The 20497-nt window shown below is 39.7% G+C and overlaps 1 protein-coding gene across 1 annotated transcript; it reads left to right on the plus strand.

The window, feature by feature from the left end:
• Positions 1–6525: 6525 nt before the first annotated feature.
• On the plus strand, positions 6526–11117 carry LOC306695586 (somatostatin-like receptor.1; the record flags this gene model as incomplete). Its single annotated transcript, XM_079158866.1, has 5 exons — positions 6526–7107; positions 7637–7777; positions 7948–8220; positions 9136–9282; positions 10962–11117. The coding sequence occupies 5 exons, from the start codon at positions 6526–6528 to the stop codon at positions 11115–11117; spliced, it is 1299 nt and encodes a 432-aa protein (XP_079014992.1).
• Between the last annotated feature and the right edge of the window lie 9380 nt (positions 11118–20497).

Below are 20497 nucleotides of genomic sequence, written 5' to 3' on the forward strand. Positions count from 1 at the left end.
GTCAGTGGATGAAAGTTGTGCTCCCTATTGCAGCCTCCACTAAATGGTTTCTGAAATAATTTAAAAGATTTTAAAAAGTACAAAAAGGCATGAATTTGTCAGGAGTAAGAGAACACTGTGCATTCCTTTATCTTGGTGGTAGGTCTATGGCTGCTGCTGATACGGCCTCCTTCACCCACAGAGATGAAATTCTTTCATCCGAAGTGTGGAAATGACAGATCTGCTGTGATTTGATTGTGAAACAACAGTTGTAAAGCTTCTTTCACATTTTAGAAACACGTCCCCCTCTTTACTTTCACCCTCCCTTCTCTCTCTCTGCAGTATTTCCTGAAGCAGTGCAGGGCACGTGTTCGAGGTGTTTCCTGTATATTTGAGTTGGCCAGGGCCCAGCCATCCTCGCTGCAGGCATCTGGGGCACTGTACAAAGAAAAGAAGAGTCCCACAATAACTCTTGCGCTCTCTTATCCTCATTGGCAGTATTTCATTGCAGAGTTCAGACTTGAGAAGCAAAACGTGTATGAATGGAAGAGCGAGTGGCTCAAATGTTTTACGGCCAAATAACTCAAGTTTTTCACAGCGAGTATATGACACTGTAAATGAGTTTGAACTATTTTAATAACTAACAGTATAATGCTATATAGTTAATAGGTTTTGTTTCTCCTTTAAGCTTGTTTAAACCATCTTTTTTCAGTTTGTGATAGCTCATAATCTGTGTTCCAACTCTTAATTTAAGCTGTATGATGTTTAGATTGAGTGAAATATTGAAACCAGAAACTGTTGTTATTTATGGACGAACCATTCAATCAAATGGAAATAATTTTGATGTCATTGTTTATACATATTTCCTTCAAGCTCAGCTTAACATATAATGTATTGTTGTGTGTTTGTAAAGACCCGTACCAAACTGCTTGGAAACGGTGAGACATTTTATTAGGTAGAAGCATTGTGATCAGATAAGACCTTAAAATGTGAAAAAATAGAGTTTCACCTTGACGCATGTCATGATTTTATCCATCACGGTGTGTTCTTTACATGAACATTTCATCTTGGGGTGAAACTGGTTTAACAATGAAGCTTTAGATAATTTCTCAACCGCATCACCCATAATTACAGTCTTACGAGTTTCACAAGACTTCACAAGCCCACATTTTATAAAGACACAAAATGATTATCATCACTGTCAAGCACAGAGACAATCTGGGGTGTTTGAGCGGAGACCACTGAGCCATCAGAGCGCTCCCTGAAGAGACACATTGATTTTTTATTATGTTCAGGTTGGTTAGCTTTAGTTGCGTTTAATCAAATAATCTGGATTTCAGACAATAATGTGATTATTTTAAAATTCTGCTCCTCAAATGATTCTTTACAAATGTGTAAATGCACAGCCATGTTAGCGCCTTTCTGAGGCCGTATTTAGGCTAACGTATTTAGTTTTGATTCATTCTGGTGATATTATGATATACCGTGTATATGGATACCAGAACATTCTTTGTAGTATCAGGATATGGATTTTGGCCAAACAGCCCATCTACTGTTAATTCATCCTGTTCTAACCATAAAACAGTCAGTCCTGTCGACTAATGAAGCTGCACTGCTGAACCACTTCATCCAAATGCATGAAATGTAGTATTTTGTATTTGTCTGGCGGGCCGAGTGAAGGTAAAATGAGCTTGGCTCCTGTTTGGTTATGGGGAGGGTCCTCCAGCCCGGCAAGGAAAACAGCACTTACTGAGGCCTCCGTCTGTGTTATTGTAGGGCTACAGGAAGCGGGGGGAGAGAGAGGGGAGGGTCTGGAGAGGGTGAGGGAGATGGAGGAGTGGAAGAGTTTTTGTCGAAGACTGAAGGACAGGGAAGTGAGGTTGTGGCAAAGACGAGATGATGATAGTGATAGATACCAGAAGAGGGTAAGAAGAAGAAAACATCTCCGGTTAAAAGGAGGCGATGGTGACTGTAAGAGTTCACTGAAAACAGAGGTGAAATGCAACAGTGAAAAGCAGCTCCTCAACATCTATTATACCAGGCATATCCTGAAGAAGTACTCAGATCTTTTACTAAGGCTAAAGTACAAATACTACTGTGTAGAAATACAGTCGTTACATTTTACGTCAGTAAAACTACAAAAGAATTAGTCAAGTACAATAGTTTAAAGTATAACAAGTACTTATTATGCACAATGGCCATTTTAGAATATTCTATATTTAATTACTTAATTAAAATTATTGATGCAATAATTACCATATTACTATAATGCTGCAGCTAGTATATGTGGGGCTTGTTTGTATTTTTTTTAATTAAATATCCTGCTGTAAAAGAAGGTGAATGATTACATTTTGTATTATTAATCTGAATCTGCAGAGTATTAAATAAAGATACTAAATAAATGTAGTGGAGTAATAAGTACAACGTATCCGTCTGAATTGTAGTAGTAGGTTGGTCCTGAATGTATTTCAATCTAGGCCTTTGTTATAAAATAACAATGGAAATATGTTTATCTATTAATAGCAGTAAGTGAAGTGAATACAGAAATTGGTGATTGCATTAATGCCAACATCTCTGCAATAAATCTAATCCTAGTTTCGTTTTGGGTTGAAAATGCATCATTATCCACTCTCCATGATGAGCTACATGTCTGTTTACTTTCTATGTACTGTGTGTGTTCAGGTTTTTGTGGAGTTTTTCCCTTTTCTGTTTTCACTGTTGCTGCTGTAGGCATTAGTTAATACTATTACTTTTGTCATTTGTGTATTGATTAAATTAGCACATTATAACGTTGTGGTGTTGGTGTGCTGAACTGCATTATATAAAAAATATGTTTCAAATATAAAAATACCTTAGACCCGATATGTCACGCTAATCTTCAGGTTCAAACTTGTATTTTGGGTTTCTACTTGAACATGTTTACGTGTTTTAATGTTATTCATTTGTTATTTGTGTTAATTATTAAGATCCTTGTATTTTCACTGACACTAATATTTTCATTCTCTTTTTTCTGTGGCCAGCCGTGTCTTATTCTCTCTCACATACACACTGCCCACAGGACAATAATGTCCTTTGACAGGCTGGTAAGGTCAACCCTTGGGCTGTGTTATAGCTTCACTGCAGGGGATTGTTCTGGAGATGGGCATAAACCTTCAAGTCCTTACCCAACTGACACTTAGATATTAACTGAAGAATATGTGTCTATCTAAGTGTGGTTTTGTCAGACTGTGTGTGTGTGTGTGTGTGTGTGTGTGTGTGTGTGTGTGTGTGTGTGTGTGTGTGTGTGTGTGCGTGGTAGTGCAATGCATGTTCCCTGCAGGGAAGGAAGAAAAAAAAGGGGTAACATGGTAAACTACAAAGCAATGGAAGTTAAGGATAAATGTTATGATCATAGAAGCGTATGAGCATCATGATGTAGATGCTCTGTCTGCTGCTCTACTCTCCAAGTGTGTGCGTGTGTGTGTGTGTGTGTGTGTGTGTGTGTGCAGAGAGAGAGAGAGAGTCACGGGTAGAAACAGTCTGGTAGATACACACTTTTGTACGAACATTTAGAGAAGCACATAATGAGACATGCAGCTTTCATAATAAATCAAATGGATAGAGTGACAGGAAAAACTACATTTTAAAAGCCTTAAAAGAATGAGATGTCTCACCCCTTTTATGACGTAAAATGAAACACATTACATTAGCTTACCTGTTGTAGAAAGAGTTATGTGAGCGTTCCATATGAATTGGACTGTGACAACAGCACAAACCGAACATAACTATCCTCCACCTGTTGAATTACTTTGCAAAAAAATAATATCAACATGGGATTGAACAAACCCACCTGCTTCTGCGTTTCTGTGCACGGAAAGCTGTGTCTCCAGGAATAACTGTGTGGTTGCATTGGAAATCTTATTTAGCATGCGTGAGCCATCAGTCAAAGCTATTCATCAGCAGGACATTAAACGCTAACTTATCTCTAATAACATTGTGAGTGGGCTTCACGTGCCCACATTACACATGAAAAGGAAACTGTTAGCAACCTCTTGTGCTCTTTTCTACTGGTCTAAGCACTTACAGTGTTGCTGGATTGCTTTAGCTCCATGTCCATGCACCTTACAACTAGGTGTAATAGACTAGATCCAACCTTCCACATAACCTGCAGTCCAAACCATATTTTCTGGAAATTGTCTGTACAGTATTCATTTAGCATATAAAAGGAAGAAAACAATTAATAGCTGCAAATGTCCATTCGTAAATGTCCCAGTGGGCCCTTGTTTGCCAGCCCTGCTGGTATTCGATCAATTTCCAGATGGCTGGTTCTTCACTATAATGGAAAGTGGCAGCGAGCACGACTCCAAATCTTGAACAGTGTATCGGGTGCACGGTAGTGGCAGGGACAAAAGAAACAAAGCACCGCCACTCACAGATAAAGGTTCTTCTTGTTTATTGTTGTCCACAATAAAAAAAGAAGAAGAGCCTTGTGTCTCTCAGGTCAGGGTGTGATTAAAGGGACAGAACATATATTATATTTAAAAACACGCTGACACTCTTTAAGTTTCACTACTGATATACGCCTTTGTAATATACCAATAGTTAAATCCTTAAACCTAAAATAATTTAGAACATTACTACTACAGTTTGTACTTACATATCTCTATTTATGCTGGAGATGACTGCATTCTTCTGCCGGAATACATCTTGCTTTGGCAAATAGCACAATCACCATTGAGTTGAGGTGAGACTGATAGTGCACGTAGACGGGAAGGTTGAGTAAGTATGAACGACAAACAAGGAGTTAATTGATTTATATGGGTATTGATGCTTGTATATCAACCCTGTACAGAGAAATGTTTTACCTGAACATTATTGCACAGAAGCTGCCTTCTTGGCCTGGATTAGGCAAATCCAGTAATATTCAGGTTTATTGAGTGTGGTTCTGTTGGATCAGCTGTCTTTTATGATGTGTCTTCTGAAAAATACTTACCTTATACAGACATGCTGGGCAGTATCCAGTAAGCACAGGTGTCTTAACACCACAGGGGAATTAAGTTGACTGCAATCTGCAACCTCACCACTAGATGCCACTAAATCCTGCACACAGCCCCTTTAAATCACCGTTGCTGAGTTTGTAACTACTTTATAGACTGTTTGGTGGCTTAATCTAAAGCACATAATAATGTTTATGATGAGCATATGTTCTTTCAAGTTATTAACCTGCAAAATAACTAATGGAATACAAAGTAAAAAGAGTAAAAGTGGGTTGACCAGCAGAAAAAGTAAAGCACAAGTATCTAAAAGTGTACAAAACTGAATGTAAACTAGTTAGGATGTGCTTGGTTACATTTCTGTTCCTCTTGTCATTTTGACGGGTAACAGCTCGAAATATAACCCTTCTTTCTCTGTCAAGATCAGAGCCCCACTCCTTTGCACCTCTCTTTCTCTCTCGCTCTCTCTCTCTCTCTCTCTCTCTCGCTCTCTCTCTCTCTCTTTCTGTTTCTCTCTTTATCTCTCTCTGTCGCTCTCTCTCTCTCTCTCTCTCTCTCTCTCTCTCTCTCTCTCTCTGTGGAAAGAAAGTTAAAGGATGAAAGAGAAGCTGCGAGCTGAGACTGAGACAATCTGCTCAGCACCACGGACAGCGAACAATTGGGCGCTCCGACGCAACCTATCCATCGATATTGGAGAATTATAGGCGAATCAAAAGACTGAACTGAAAACGAGGACATTGGGGATCTACTACTTTTAATTTGATCACACAAAGACGTGGGCTTTTTCACTGCTTCCCAAAGTAAGCATGTCCTCGTCTTCTCGTCTCTGAGTAAATCATTCATAGCGTATGTGTGATTTAAAAATGTAGCTTTGCATTGAGAGTATTAAGATTATTGAGAGCATTAAGCTGAGTTGAGATACTACTATTGCAGTCATAACCTACATAAACAGTACTATCACCTATATTAACAAAGCAGGCATTAATATAGAGCTCGTAGTATTAAAGATCTGCCGTGCGTAAAAGCTGTGGCACTGTTCCAGCTTGTCGCGCAACACAGCGGATGTGTGTTTGCAGGCTGAGAATGAGACTATACTTTACTACGAAAAGGGGAGATAACAATTAGTGGTTCTCTACGGTAACAGCAGTGGCTTTCCATGCTTAATTACGGACATGACAACTTGTTGTTAAATTGTAAATTGTTAAAATGTAGGATACATGGCAACACATCTTTGTCTTTAGAGTTGGCTCATTACGCACCGTTACCAATGAAATAGCACCGGTTCCCATCTGTGGTCAGAGCGCGCACTCTCTCGCTTGGGCGCCCAATCACACACTTAAATGTAAACTCTAAATTAGATATGGATGAAATAGGTTAAACCACTTTTTCTTTGTTTTAATCTGATACCTTGTAGTGTGGTTGCTGGTGATTCTCCTCCTGATTCTGTTCCAAATCAAGCATGGAATAAACCAGCATGGCAGAAGTAAAGGTTCTCTTCTAAATCAGTGAAAACACCAGGGGGACAAATCTGCATCTGGACTATGTGCCACCATCTTCCCCTCTGAAAACCACAATGGAGCCCCTAGACCAGACTTACGGGTTTCCCCTCCCACTGGACCTCAACTCATCCTCTGCAGCCACTCCCTTGTCCTTCCTCTTTTCCTACCCCCGCCTCTTCAACGTCTCCTCCAACCAGTCCACACAAAGCGTACCCTTTCAGGGCAGCAGCACTCTGATGACAGCGATCATCTCCCTCACAGTCTTCATGGTGGGCCTGACTGGCAACACGCTGGCCATCTATGTGGTGCTGCGCTATGCCAAAATGAAGACAGTCACCAACATCTACATCCTGAACCTTGCCGTGGCCGACGAGCTGTACATCATCGGGCTCCCCTTCCTCACCACACAGAACGTGCTCTCCTATTGGCCGTTTGGCTCCTTCCTTTGCCGCGTTGTCATGACGGCAGACTCTATGAACCAGTTCACGTCTATTTTCTGCCTGACTGTCATGTCCATCGATCGGTACCTAGCTGTGGTTCATCCAATCCGCAGCACAAAGTGGAGACACCCCCGCGTGGCCAAGGTGGTGAGCGCAGCCGTGTGGGCCGTGTCCTTCGTGGTGGTTCTGCCTGTGGTCATCTTTTCTGATGTTCAGGTATAAACTTCAGTTCTGGTCACCCTTTCTATTTAGGAGCAAATTAGCTTCAATTAATAGCTGCCCCTGATAGATGTCTTTATTTTAAAGTCATTTTCTACTCAGTCCAGTAAAAACCTCATAACACAGTAGATCATTCTGGTCCTTCTCAAATTGACATTAATAAGGCATTTATTTACAGCAACGTAATAATAATAATATTAATAATAATTTGTTTGTAATTAGTAATTAGCAGACAGTCAGCTTAGCATAAGAACTGGAAACAGTTAAGTTCATGTAATTACAGTAAATAAATCAAGAGAGGCTGACAGACATTTAGTGGAGGTTATCCAGCATGTGTTCATATTTATTTGTGTTTTGTCAAAGTTTTGTGGTTACAAGATGAAACTATTTTAAAGGTAAAAGTGCATTCAAAGAAACTGACATAAGTGATTTATAGAGTAACCTGCCCAGTTACTCAAGGTTTGACTGGGCAGATTATGGTTGAATCTTTAATTTATTTTACTCAAGTGATTTAATTTCCCTTTAGGACACATTCAACTCCTGCAACATGAACTGGCCAGAGCCAAAGAACGTGTGGTCGACAGCCTTCATTCTCTACACCGCCACGGTGGGCTTCTTTGGACCGCTGCTCATCATTTGCCTCTGCTACCTACTTATCGTTATCAAGGTGTGTGCACACGTGTTTGTATAAGGCCGAATAAAAAAGTGTCATGTATAAATACATACTGAAATCTGTATCAACACAATGACCATTTCCATCATACTCGAAATTCCTAATTTTCATTGTTATCACTCATCACATATTCATCCTGTTTAACCATCGTCATCATGGTGCAGATGAAGTCATCGGGGGCGCGGGCGGGCTTCACCAAGCGCCGGCGGTCGGAGCGCAAGGTGACGAGGATGGTGGTGGTGATCGTGGTGGTGTTTGTGCTCTGCTGGCTGCCATTCTTCATCATCAACATGGTCAATCTGGTGGTCATCATTCCGGAGTCCAGTGCCACTGCCGGCATCTACTTCTTTGCCGTCATCCTGTCATACGCCAACTCCTGTGCCAACCCGGTGCTCTACGGCTTCCTGTCGGACAACTTCAGACAGAGCTTCAGAAAAGTAGGTTTTATCCTCTGCGTATTAAAATACTGTGAGGAGGAAGGTTGAAGAAGTAGTTAAAGATTGTTAATTAAAAAGTTATATCTCTGTTTGTTTAATTCTTGCAAAAACTGAAGTGTAACAAATCAAACTGTTCATTTCCATCTAGGTTCTGGATGACCATTTGACCAACTATACATCTGACAATGATTGGTTGCACATAAAAATGAACTACAAACTCATACCACACATAATTAGATTAAAAGGAAGTTTGGTTTTGGGATAATTTAATTTACGGACTTGACTTTTTACAGTATTTATCCAGGGAGCAAATAAACCACGTATTAACCAAATTAAATAAGATTATAAGGGTGACAAGTCCTCTTACTTTAATCTGACCCGTATAAAAATAATAAATAAAACCGTCTGTGAAGCTTGGCTTACTTGCTTAATCATCTTGATGTGTAGCTTATTCACTGACAACCCAGCTAACCACAAACTTGTTCAATAAGGTCACCTTATGCGTAGTTGTGAAATCTTAACTTTGGCACAATGCATAGCACTTTTCCCCACAGATCTGACCCAGGGACACTGAGATGAATTTGGCTGTGAGCAACTCATAGACTGACACCAATTTTCACCGGAATTGTCAAATTTTTCTAAAAACAAAAAATGATATTCCAACAATATGAAAGAGGATAAAATATCTACAAATAGTGGCTTTAACTACCTCTGATAACACTAGAACTGATTTCAGAATACTTTGTAACAGGTTCTAAAATGACAGTATAACCATTCTGACCAGATCTGCTCTCCAGCCTGGTTGTCAAACGCGGTTTCTCATCTTACCATGTGTGTATGGCTAATGACCTTTATCACGGTGGCTGGAGATTTCTTATGTAGTCTCTACTGTCAATTGTTGTTGTGGCCCTGCAGCTGCTGTGTGTGAGTAATGTGAGGTGCAAGGCCAACGGTGTGGATGATGGCGACCCCAGCGCTCCGCGCACTGAGAAAACCACAGCACACGAATGCCTCGTTCTCTCCCCTCGTAACCAGGCCTACCACGACCCCCAGAGCAGCCAGGTACTGTCTGTGTGTGTGTGTGTGTGTGTGTGTAGGTGTGTGTGTGTGTGTGTGTGTGTGTGTGTGAATGCAAGTGACAAGGAAAAAAAACTAAAAAACATGTTATAATAAAAATAATGTATGTTCAGTGCAGCGCTGATGCTATTCTGACTATTTTCAGGACAATTAAAATGCTTGGCTCATATCAAATCCTTTAATCATACACACACACACACACACACACACACACACACACACACACACACACACACACACACACACACACACACACACACACTGCCACTGTCTGCATCACCAATAAATGTGATGCATCAGGTTTGGCATTTTTACCGATGAAGAGTCCAACAACTGAATGAATCAACAGGCAGGTGTGAGCAGCTAATTGCAGAAGGATGTAAAATGAATGCTGCTCTGGAGGAAATGAAAAAATTTGAAGACGGAAGTGAAAGATTATGAGACTACAGTAGGTTTATGTGTGTGTGTATATGTGTGAAATATAAATAAAGAAATCGAAAGGAAAGGACAAAGCTTTGAGTCCAATTAGATTACTCGTACAAGAGCAGTGAGGTGCATTAAGAGTGACTATGATGAGACTTTCCCAAAGCTCCTTCAAGTCGTTCAAGGTGATTAAAACTGCAACTTCTTCCATTTCAGTCAGGAACACTCTCGTTATAGATTTGAACCATTTATTGCAACAAATGGAATACAGTTAAACTTGGCGATAATGGCTCCGCTCTTTGAATGCTCCCCGGATTAGCCAGCAGCTACTGAGCTAAGACCGGGAGCACGAGCAATAACCCCCCTGGGTTTACAGGACAGGGGTACATTTTTTAAATACATTTCAAACATTTGCCAGAAGATGAACTAACAAAGAGGTGGAGGCTGGGGTGGAGGAGGCGAAGCTTCGCCAGCAGTGTGGTCTGTAGCAGCGTAGATGTAGAATGAATCAGTGAGAAGGAAGCCATATTTAAATAAACCTCCGTGAAGTGAGAGTGGGCTGTGATTGGTGCGTGGCCGATCGGAAGCTATGATTCAATCGGCTGGCTGTCAGCTGGTTACAGCTGGGGCGTATAACTTCCGTGTCCTGCATGAATTTACGCTAGCTTCATAAGTCACAGTGTGTAAGAGTGTATACAGAGTAAATGTTAATGAGTCCAAGTGCTCCATTATTGATTTACGGTTCTCTGGTTATTCTCAGAATTTAACTTCATGTCATATCTCTTCGTCATCTGACAAACGCATGCACACACACACACACACATTGCACCACAGACCCTTTTTTATATTTACAATACCGCTACGGACCGGCCGAAGCCAAAGAGTGAGATGGTTCACATTCAAGTATGTTTCGTCTCAGACAGGATCCGTCTCTATTTATTCTCCCAACCAACAAATAATTCTTGATATGAGCTAGAAAATGACAGAACATAGAGATCACACGAGAGAAGTGGGAGGATTAAAAGGAAAAACGGGAACGTAAAATTAAAGTTGTAATCCATGAAATCTTAGTCCATAATTTCTAAATGTAATTTGGGTGGTGGTTACATAATGTAGACTCATCTCAACCCAGAGATGTATTATGTTAATTCATTCATTTAAATCTCCCCACTTCTTTTGATGCCTTTTTCCCTTTATTGCCTTCCTCCTTGACTCTGGCTCTCTTCTTCTTCTTTCTGAAGGTCTCTCCTCATCCTCCAGGCTCGCCTATCCCCCACACAGCAGCAGACCTGCACCGCTCCTCCCCTTCATGTCAACCCTCCTCCCCTTGCCCAGGAATGGGACCCACCACAACCACAGCAGCCTCCACGGTAACCTCTGCGGTGACCCTGGCTTAACCTCCAACCCTCACTGCCCTGACTACGTTCTCCTCTCCTGCATCCATAGCTCCACTGGAAAAGTAGCCCACAAACGATAAACATCAGGTGGTTTATGAATCGAAAAGAGAAGCTGAGGAGGAAACATGATATGAGACTACAGCAGTGAAAGCAGAGGGATTGGATCAGCTGATCAAAATAGCAACAGCTGATGCTGTTCTGCAGTTGCAATGTAAAAATCCATTTCCAGGACTATTTTCTGAACACTCATTTGAAATGCATTGCAGCGTTTATGATCCATTTCAGTGAAACATTTTATATTCTTTTGTTTTTCTACCTTTATGAATCACCCAGCTGTTCAACAAGTCTCATTTTTCTTTCCATCCAGCCATTTGACATAAGTGCCTTCTCAGCCGCTGTCAGCAGGTATCCCGGCTCCTAAACGGACAAAAGAACGTTCACACCTTACTTCTCTCACTCTCTGTTCATCTGTGACACAACATGTAAGAATGAATTTACTTTTCAGTGCCACAAATGCCAGAGAGGACAAGCCAGAGAAGATTTCATATCATAAGTTTATTTGGGTAAAACAGGCCTTACAGGGTTTTCTTTTGCAACCACAAGTTGTGATTTAGTCTGAAAAGATGATTGGTATTTTCAGATAAAAATGTACCTCCTGCAACAGCATAATGCTCTATTTTTCCCGTTTCAAGCTCCCACTCACTTCTGTTCTTTTCACTTAACTTAAATGGGTTAAATTGTGATGATTGAAGTTGACATCTGTACAGCTTTGTGGAAAAAGTCTGCTGTAATCCTTTTTGTATACTGTTTGTATTCCAGATAATGGCTTGATTGCTGTTTACCAGCTTCTCAGTCACAGGAAATGTGACTCTGTCCCTGTGTTTTCCTGTCAACGTTTAGCCAGCTTTGAACACAGACCCTCTGACCTCTTTGTATATATGCCTTTGAATTTGTGCATTTGCGTGTCAATTATGTGTGTGCTTATTTGAGGCGCCTTGTTTACTGTATAGTAGAATACACATACAGCGGCTATTTCTGATCAGACTCAACTGGCACAGCCTCCATTAGCCTTTGAAATGCTTATGGTGCAAATGTGTCCGCCATGAAGCTTTTAATAGGAAAAGTCAGGGGTTGTTTTTGCGATAGGTGGGAGAGGATTACTGCACAAATGCCAAGAGTGACCATCGCCTGTTGAGGCGATATTATTGCTGAATGTGATCAGTGCCAAGTGCGGCCAACCGCACCCACGTCTTTTCTGTCGGTTGAGGCTGCAACTTCGGCAGTGAAAAACTTCCTCAAAGTTGAACACGATGTATATTTGCTTTGCCTAAACATGAGTTAATCAGACTGTAAACAAACTTTAAAAAACAGGAGACGATTTGGTCACAGCTTCTCTCTTTGCCACTGTACAAGTACACACACACACGTACCTAGTATAAATGTATGGTAGGACACTTAAAGTATTGCTGATGTAAACAGTTTCTATTTTCTGGTCTTCATGTCACATCACCACAGAACCAATGTCTTTATAATGGCAGTCATTGTGTTAAGTAAAAGCTGACTGGAATTAGTTAAAGAGTAAAATGAGTTTTGTGTTAGGACACGTAGGAGTGACTATGAGTAAAATCTCAATGGTGGATGTGTGATGAAAAAGAAAATTAATCAGGGTCATGCAGTGAAAAGATGCTGATCAGATGAATATAATAAGGGGAGGCGATGACAGAGAAACTAATGGAAGCTGAAAATGTCAAAGCTGTTCAGAATGAAGGATTTCCAGTGCAAAAAAAACGGAGAACATACTGTACATTTTACTAGATAATATATAGTTGTTCAGATGCTTCAGTGTTGTATGTTTGTTGGGTTTCTTTGGAATAAAATGTGATTAAAAAACAGACGTTTCTGAACTCCTGAACCTGGTACGTCTGTATGTATACTGTACACCTACACTGATATATAACCTTATGATTTTACTTTGCATGTCAACTATCTTGTCATGTCTCGCTACATTCGATTATTTCTATGCATATAGCAACCAGTTAATTTCTGCATAGCAACAAGTCGCAAGGCGTGACAGGGACTAAGTCACGTGTAAATATGTGTGACACTAATATTGAGAAGAAAACCTATTGAAGGACTGAATCACTCATATATACATATTTCCTTTCTCTGTGCCTCTCACTGGTTTAAAGTCAGAAAAAGGTGATGTCATGTACTCCCAAGCACCAGTCATGATTTAGGATCGGATTTAAAATGTAATGACTGTTGGTGGGTTTGCTTTTATCTAGTTAGCCACCGATCTAGTGGGAGAGAAGGCAGAACTCACAACCTTATACTGTGTCATTATGTCACTCTGTTTTTCTCTTTCCCAGAAAGGTCTTTGGAGACGGCCCATCTTTGTAATCACAACAAACTGGATGTCAGGTTGACTCGCATTCATTACTTATGCAGCCTCTGCACACAGAAACACAGCCAAATATACACTTCTCAATAGCACTATGAAATAAATTATACATTAATTCATCAAATGATTTATGTAATTCTGTCCGGATGAATCAAACTCATAACTGTAAACTTTACCCTCAAATAAATCATGCTGTGTCAATTACTGTTACTCTTACACACAGTTCCATTTCGGCATTCCTTCTCTGTAACATTATGTTTGACATTTGCCAGTCAAGTTGCCATCAAAGCTAGTCGGCTCCCCGCAGAATGTTTTCTTTCTGGATTAAGACTTGACGTTAATTAACTGGGGTTTGACTGTCACGAATCATATCTGTCTACAGTCAAAGGCTCACTGTTGTTTTGCTCCACTGTAAGGGAGAATGAGACGAACATACAGAGAGCAGGGCATGAATAAACTCATTTTACTTTGAAGCTCATGAGCCCCAAAGGTTCTTAGTATCTGACACTACCACCAGTAGGCTTCACTGTAAAACACACAGCAATCAACATCGCATTATAAAAACACAATTGTGTAAGAAAAATGGACCAAAAATACTTTCTAAGTCACAATTTGAATACACTGTTCAAAGTAAGTAATATTAGTATCAATAGACAGCTGATATCAGCTTGATAATTTATTAAAACATTCCATAAAACATTTCCCATAAATGTTGAGATGAAAGTTCAAGCATGGAAACAACGAACAAAGAGTTGTCCTGAACTGATTTTTCAGAGCACTTTGCTTTTGTGCTTTTGTTTGTAGTTGTTTTCATGTCGAGGTTGAACTCGACGGTGCTTCTTTTCTTTTGTCTGTATATGTTGTTTTCTTTAATGCCATCAACCTGCCAAAGACTGCAGATGTAAATAAGCCTGTATGTCAAAATCTGGCATAACATGATGAAATCGAGAGCTTGCGTTAATTAATGTGAAAATTAAAGTTTCAATCTCAACTCAGAAAGCCAAGTTGGACTAAATGTCCTGGTGCTCGGAAAAAATGGAAATTTGAACATTTACAATTCTGGGCAAACTCCATCTGCTTACGAGAAATGTGTGATATGATTGAATACTTCAGAACAGCTACTAAAAGGACCTCTTCATGAGATTATTTTGCCAATTACCCATGAATAGTTAAATAACCTTAAAAATGCCAAAATCGTTGATGACATGTCGTTACTGCTAAATCAAGTGCTTTCAGTTGTGTAGTATTTAAAAAGCAAATAGGGAAAAAGAAGGAATGAGCAAGTCCACAGAGACTTTATGGCATCACAGAAAGAACAATTGTCATGTAGGGGAGGACCCACCTGGGCCTCTATTAATAACTTGGCAAGAATAATATCAGAATGTATTCCGGTAACTCTGTCCTCCTACCAGCCACCATTTCTAATGATAAACCTCAACTCACCAACGTCAGTTCTGTTTCTTCTCTCATCTCTATTGTCTTGTATATATTAATAATATATTGTATATATTATACTGTATGTTACGCAGTCCTTCACAATTTATAAAGCTGCATTCGCATGTTCACACACACACACACACGCACACTACTGTGCTGTGGCTTGATTTTCTGCTAAGTACAATTTGAATGAAAATAACACAATACAAACCTGTTTTTTCAGTTCTTGATTGCTGCCCTGCAGGCAAGGTCAGAGCAAAGGCATTGCAAAGGTTGGCTTGACTTTTAGCTCTGCTTTTGTTCATGCAAACAAGCTTTAACACCCACACATGCATGCGTGGGCATGCACACAACGCAGGAAAGGCCACACACTGAATAGATCCTCTCTACATACTGACACTGACACCTTTATATCTGCTATTGTGCTCCATGAGGCTGTGTGATGACATATGGTAACAATTGGAGTGAAAGAGAATGAAAAACGTGTGAGAGGCCAATAAATGTAAAACATCTGTTTCAAACCCACATTGATCAGCTTCTCGTACGTTATCTGCGTTTTCTTTCTCTATTTCCTGTGCTATCCAGCTCTCACTTCATGCAGACCAGTTCTCCTGCCACTGGAAGATAATAAAGTGAAGATAAACTGTGTATAGAGAAGGCTCACAAGGTAACTAAGAGAGTGTGCAGTTTTCAGAAAGGATACATGCTTCGTCACAGTAAACATCCTCCACAATCAACCGAAGCGCCTGTTCAGCCAACCATTGTCATTTTGAAACTGCTGGGCTACAATGCTGGGATGTATCATTTCCCCAAGATCAGTGCTTACTGAGGTATTGATTGGTTCTCGTGGTCAAATGAAAACAACAATCAGTAAGGCAGCACCTGGATCAATCAGTAAAATGTTGAAACAACAAAGAAATTAGATGCAGCATTGATTTCTACACGTTTCATCAAAATACACTTAGGGATATATCACAAGGTCCTCACTGTCTTTATGTCTTTTGTTAAGGCTTTGTCACATTAACATTTAAAAACAGTTACATTTTGTGGCAAAATCATTTCATACCAATAGAATTGCTATAATCAGTGGATTTGCTCACTGGATTGAGGTAAATATGCGAGTTGAGTTCCACTTTGTGGCGAGATTATGCAAAATCGTGCCGCTAACTGAGAGCAACCTGCCTTCACAGTGCTGCAGAACTGCGGGGTCAAAAATGGAGTCCGCTATGCTTGCTAGCTTTTATTTGACCTCCTCACAAAAGATACTTGGTTTGCACAGAGTTATGTATTAATGGTATAAATACGTTTTTGAATAAAGTGTGTGAACTGTCCTGATAGCGCCAACGGCTTGCTAACTGTCAGTTAGCAAGCTTTTTAGTTCTGACAGCTTTCTTAATCCCACTTCAATCCCTCTTTTAAAAAAATTAAATCAGGTAATATCGTGAAGATGAAATGCATTTACTGTCTGCAGAGCAAAAGAGTTGACCTAAAGCCTCTGCAGAAATCCTGTGTGTGTGTGTGTGTGTGTGTGTGTGTGTGTGTGTGTGTGTGTGTGTGTGTTCAGGCAGAATCATGTTGAAGACCCCCTGGCGAGATTATGAGACTTTTGGACTGCATGGACAGCAAGGTCCACCGGGGAACGAAATGAGGAGCAGGGGTGTTGAAATATGAAAGGCCACGCTGTCGGCGGTCTGCATTTATCGCAGCTCCACAGCACCAGCTTCTCTCTCTCCTCTTAACACTTTCTGCCAGTCTTTTCTCAACTCTTCGCCGCTCTTCTCAGCCCTCTCGACTGCACTCAGCGTCAATGTGTTGCTCCTTGTTTCCTTGTTTCCAAAAAAAACAAGGGTGTAATGTACCGCCCTCACTTTAAATATTTAAAATGTCTAAATGTAAATATTACTTGACTAGACTCACAGAATTACAAAATACATCAAATGAAAAAACGAAAAAGCTTCTTACATGAGGAAGTGCATTTGCCACTTTTTATTCCCTCTCTTTCCCACTCACACCTGCCGCAGGAGCGTCAGTACATTTCACACCATTTGAAAACTATAATGACCATCAAATTAACACTCTATTGAATGAGTCTTCTGTCTCAGGCATCTGTCAGTGCTCTTCTTGACCTACAGGGCGACAAGGTTTTCTCTGCCTATCTAATTACGTTAACTAACCGCAGCCGCAATTAAACCCTGATTAGATAGGTAAGTCTTCTCTCTGACACAAATACATCCTCATAGCAGAGGTCCTCAATCCTGCTTCTCCAGATTCACACTGCTGCTTGTTTGCCATCGTACCAGTAGCTGTGCACCTCAGCTGTAACACTCACTAATGACTAAAAGCAGGTTTCTGAGTCTTGAGCACTGGGGGTGCTTTAGGCTCCATGATAGCGCCTCGTCTTCACTTGCCATCACCTTTATTTTTTTTGAGCTGCCAACGATGCATATGTATGAGATGTGAGTTTAATTGATTCACTGCTGGGGAGAAAAGATGAGGGATCAAGCAAAGTTTGAATTTGAATGTCAGTCACGGCCAATAAAACAAAGCGTCGCCATAACAATCTTCCATCAGCTTGAGTGGATGAAAGCATGGATCCTGGGAAATGAAAATTAAGAAATTAGAAAAAAAAATGACAATGAATTAGTGCTGATGTCACTTCATCTCTCCTTAATAAAGATAATAAAAGTAAGTATTTTGTCTTTTGACTATAGAGTCTGTCTAATGCAATGAAAGCAGAAGGTTGCGGTTAACATTTCGTTGCCTGAAGAAAGAAAGGGCCTAATTTCCACTGAGGATGGGGGACATGTCCCATCAGTGAAAAGAGGTCCAATATCAGCAGCTCCATTTCAGCTCATTAATTGAATGTCAACCTGCTGTTATGCTGCCAAATGTGCACATGGATATACGACATAGAGAAAGAAAAACAACAATAACCAGACTTACAAAAGCACATACATTCAAAGAACATATAGCCAACAAGAACAAAGGCAGACATCTTTATTAAAAAAGGCGAATAAATGAGTAGGAAATATCCCTCTGCATGTAAATGGCCTTTATTGTAATTCCATGTGCTATTTCATACATTTTTTTCCAGATAGCTTGTGATACAATACATGCTCTGTGTTTCTTGTAACCGTCAACCCCATCGTCACAGGGGGACACCAACAGAGAGGGAGATTGTCGGGCTGAAGAGGAAGGTTTTCTCGATGCTCCTGACACACTTGAGAGGTGGCAAGCTAATAAAGCTGCAGCTGCTGTAACTGCAGAGATGAGAACCTCAGGTGTGGGAAGACATCCAATGAGGGGAGTAAGACAAAATGAACGACTTAACATAAGTACAGAAAACACGTCACAAAGGTACCGTAACTTTAAAATAACTCAACAATACTTTTTAACACAAATCCTAGTCACCTGTTTAAAAGACCTGTTTTTGTTTGACACAGGTAGGTTATTTCCGTCTTTACAATACGTCATCATCACACTCAGGTTTTCTGAGTGTCTAATAATAACGTGGATGGGTTTATATAGTTACTTGAAAGCCCGTTGTGTCACAGATGCCAGAGGTTGCCGTGTGCAGCGGTATCATATGTCGAGGGGCGTGACAAAGCGTCGGTATTAGACGCCCTGGGAATAGGAACGGGTTGGAAATAACAAAGCTTAATGAAATCACAAAGTGACAAAACAAACTGTTTTTGTTATCACATAATTATCTCATCAACTTATTACGCTTTTTTGAGATTGTAAAATCATTTCTGAGTATAATGAGAAAACTAATGAAAAGTTATAGTTCCTCTAAAGTGACACGGATTAATAAAGCTGTTTTTTTCGGGATCCAATGGACTAAAACCACCATGAAGACTGTCAATCATATGTGTTTTCCTGCACGGACCATTAGCACTTGGTTGATATCTGTAGATAGACGTATTGTAGACACAGTATGTCTGTATAACACTATACATAATGGGGTAAATTTCTTCAAAAAAATGTTGGTTTTCACTTATTTGTAATTAGTTTTTTAACTGCAATGTCTACAATCATCCACTATTATCTTAAGTTTTGTTTACGTATCTTAACTTCTAATGCATATATCGTTAAGAGCTAAATACATTTTTTTCTGTAAGTAAACCTTGTTTGTTTTGTATATTTTTTCTTACAATGTTGTAATGTTACAGAGCTCTGTTCACACATCTCTGTATTCTAGTAGCTCTTCACCTATCGTATATTTGTTATCTTTATTTCACACTTACATAGTCAAGCTGTATGTTAAAATCAGATTCAAATCATCCACATTAAAAATGTATTTCTCTCGATATTCCTGGTTCTATATGGACAGTATGTAACATTACATTTAACACTGAGTAAGTGCAGTCCTGGTGTCATGAAGCTTTCAAAGGACGAGATAAATGAATCCTGACAATAAGAATGATTAAAAGCAAATACTAGTGATGAATGTGATGACACGTACACAAACCATAAATGATGACCATCACCGCAGCTTTTCACGTCAGGCAGCTGAACTTCAGTAAAGAGGGTTTGACACTCACTTGATCTGCTGTAGTTGTCTTCAGATAAGCCTGATCAAGTCCTTACGACATAACAGTCACACTTCACGTCAATGACACTGTCACACTGCGCCCTCTGCTGGTGCTCTTTCACTGTTACACCCTTCCACATTACGTGGATTGCTGTTGGATGTTCGATGTGATTTTGCATCACGTGACATGTTCCTCTATTACAGTGAATCTGGGCACTGTCGGTTATTTTGAGTTGATCTAACAAACACTGCCCTGCTGCTGCAAGTACTCAATAGAGTTGCACGTTTAAACTTTAAACTTTATTCATCATAAATTGCCACCACAGTGTGTTCATTTACAGTTGAAAATAGTCCCAGACAAATGCACTATTTACACTATTTAGCGTTTTTAATAAAAGCATATATTTGTGTCCTATTTTAAAATATTTATTAGGTAAGAACTATTGTGCTTGAAACAGACAAACTGGGGAATAGAGTAATGCACTGTCGATTTTGGTAACAATAAGAGAAAATATGGAACAATGCCATATCTTTAAAAGCTTTTTTCATGTCAGCCTTCCAAATTGACATTTTATTCTAATCACACAAATATTTCCAAATGTCAAAGGTTACACATCACCTAAAATATCAGTTATGTTTTTGTTTTATTTTTACCTGTTGGTGGATATTGTGTTGAATCGTGTTACTATGTAACTACTACATGTCACAATAATTATTTGTATGTTCCTGTAAGGCACCTATGCCATTGGTGAGTTTCTACTGAATAAAGGTTTCAATCAATCAACACATAACATTTACAAGAATCTTGTAAAATAAAATGAAATACAGTAAACAAAATAAACAATATTATTATTTAAATAATTGTGTTGGAAGTGTTAATGTGGCAAGACACTGCAGAAACAAGTAAGATTTCTTTCCATATTGTAGCAAATATATGTTGGAATGAGAGAATAGCATTTTGAAATCCACACCTACAACAGTGAAATCCACACCTATGGTGACTGCACC

The sequence above is a fragment of the Pholis gunnellus genome (genome assembly GCF_910591455.1).
Source record: "Pholis gunnellus genome assembly, chromosome: 5".
Taxonomy (NCBI): domain Eukaryota; kingdom Metazoa; phylum Chordata; class Actinopteri; order Perciformes; family Pholidae; genus Pholis; species Pholis gunnellus.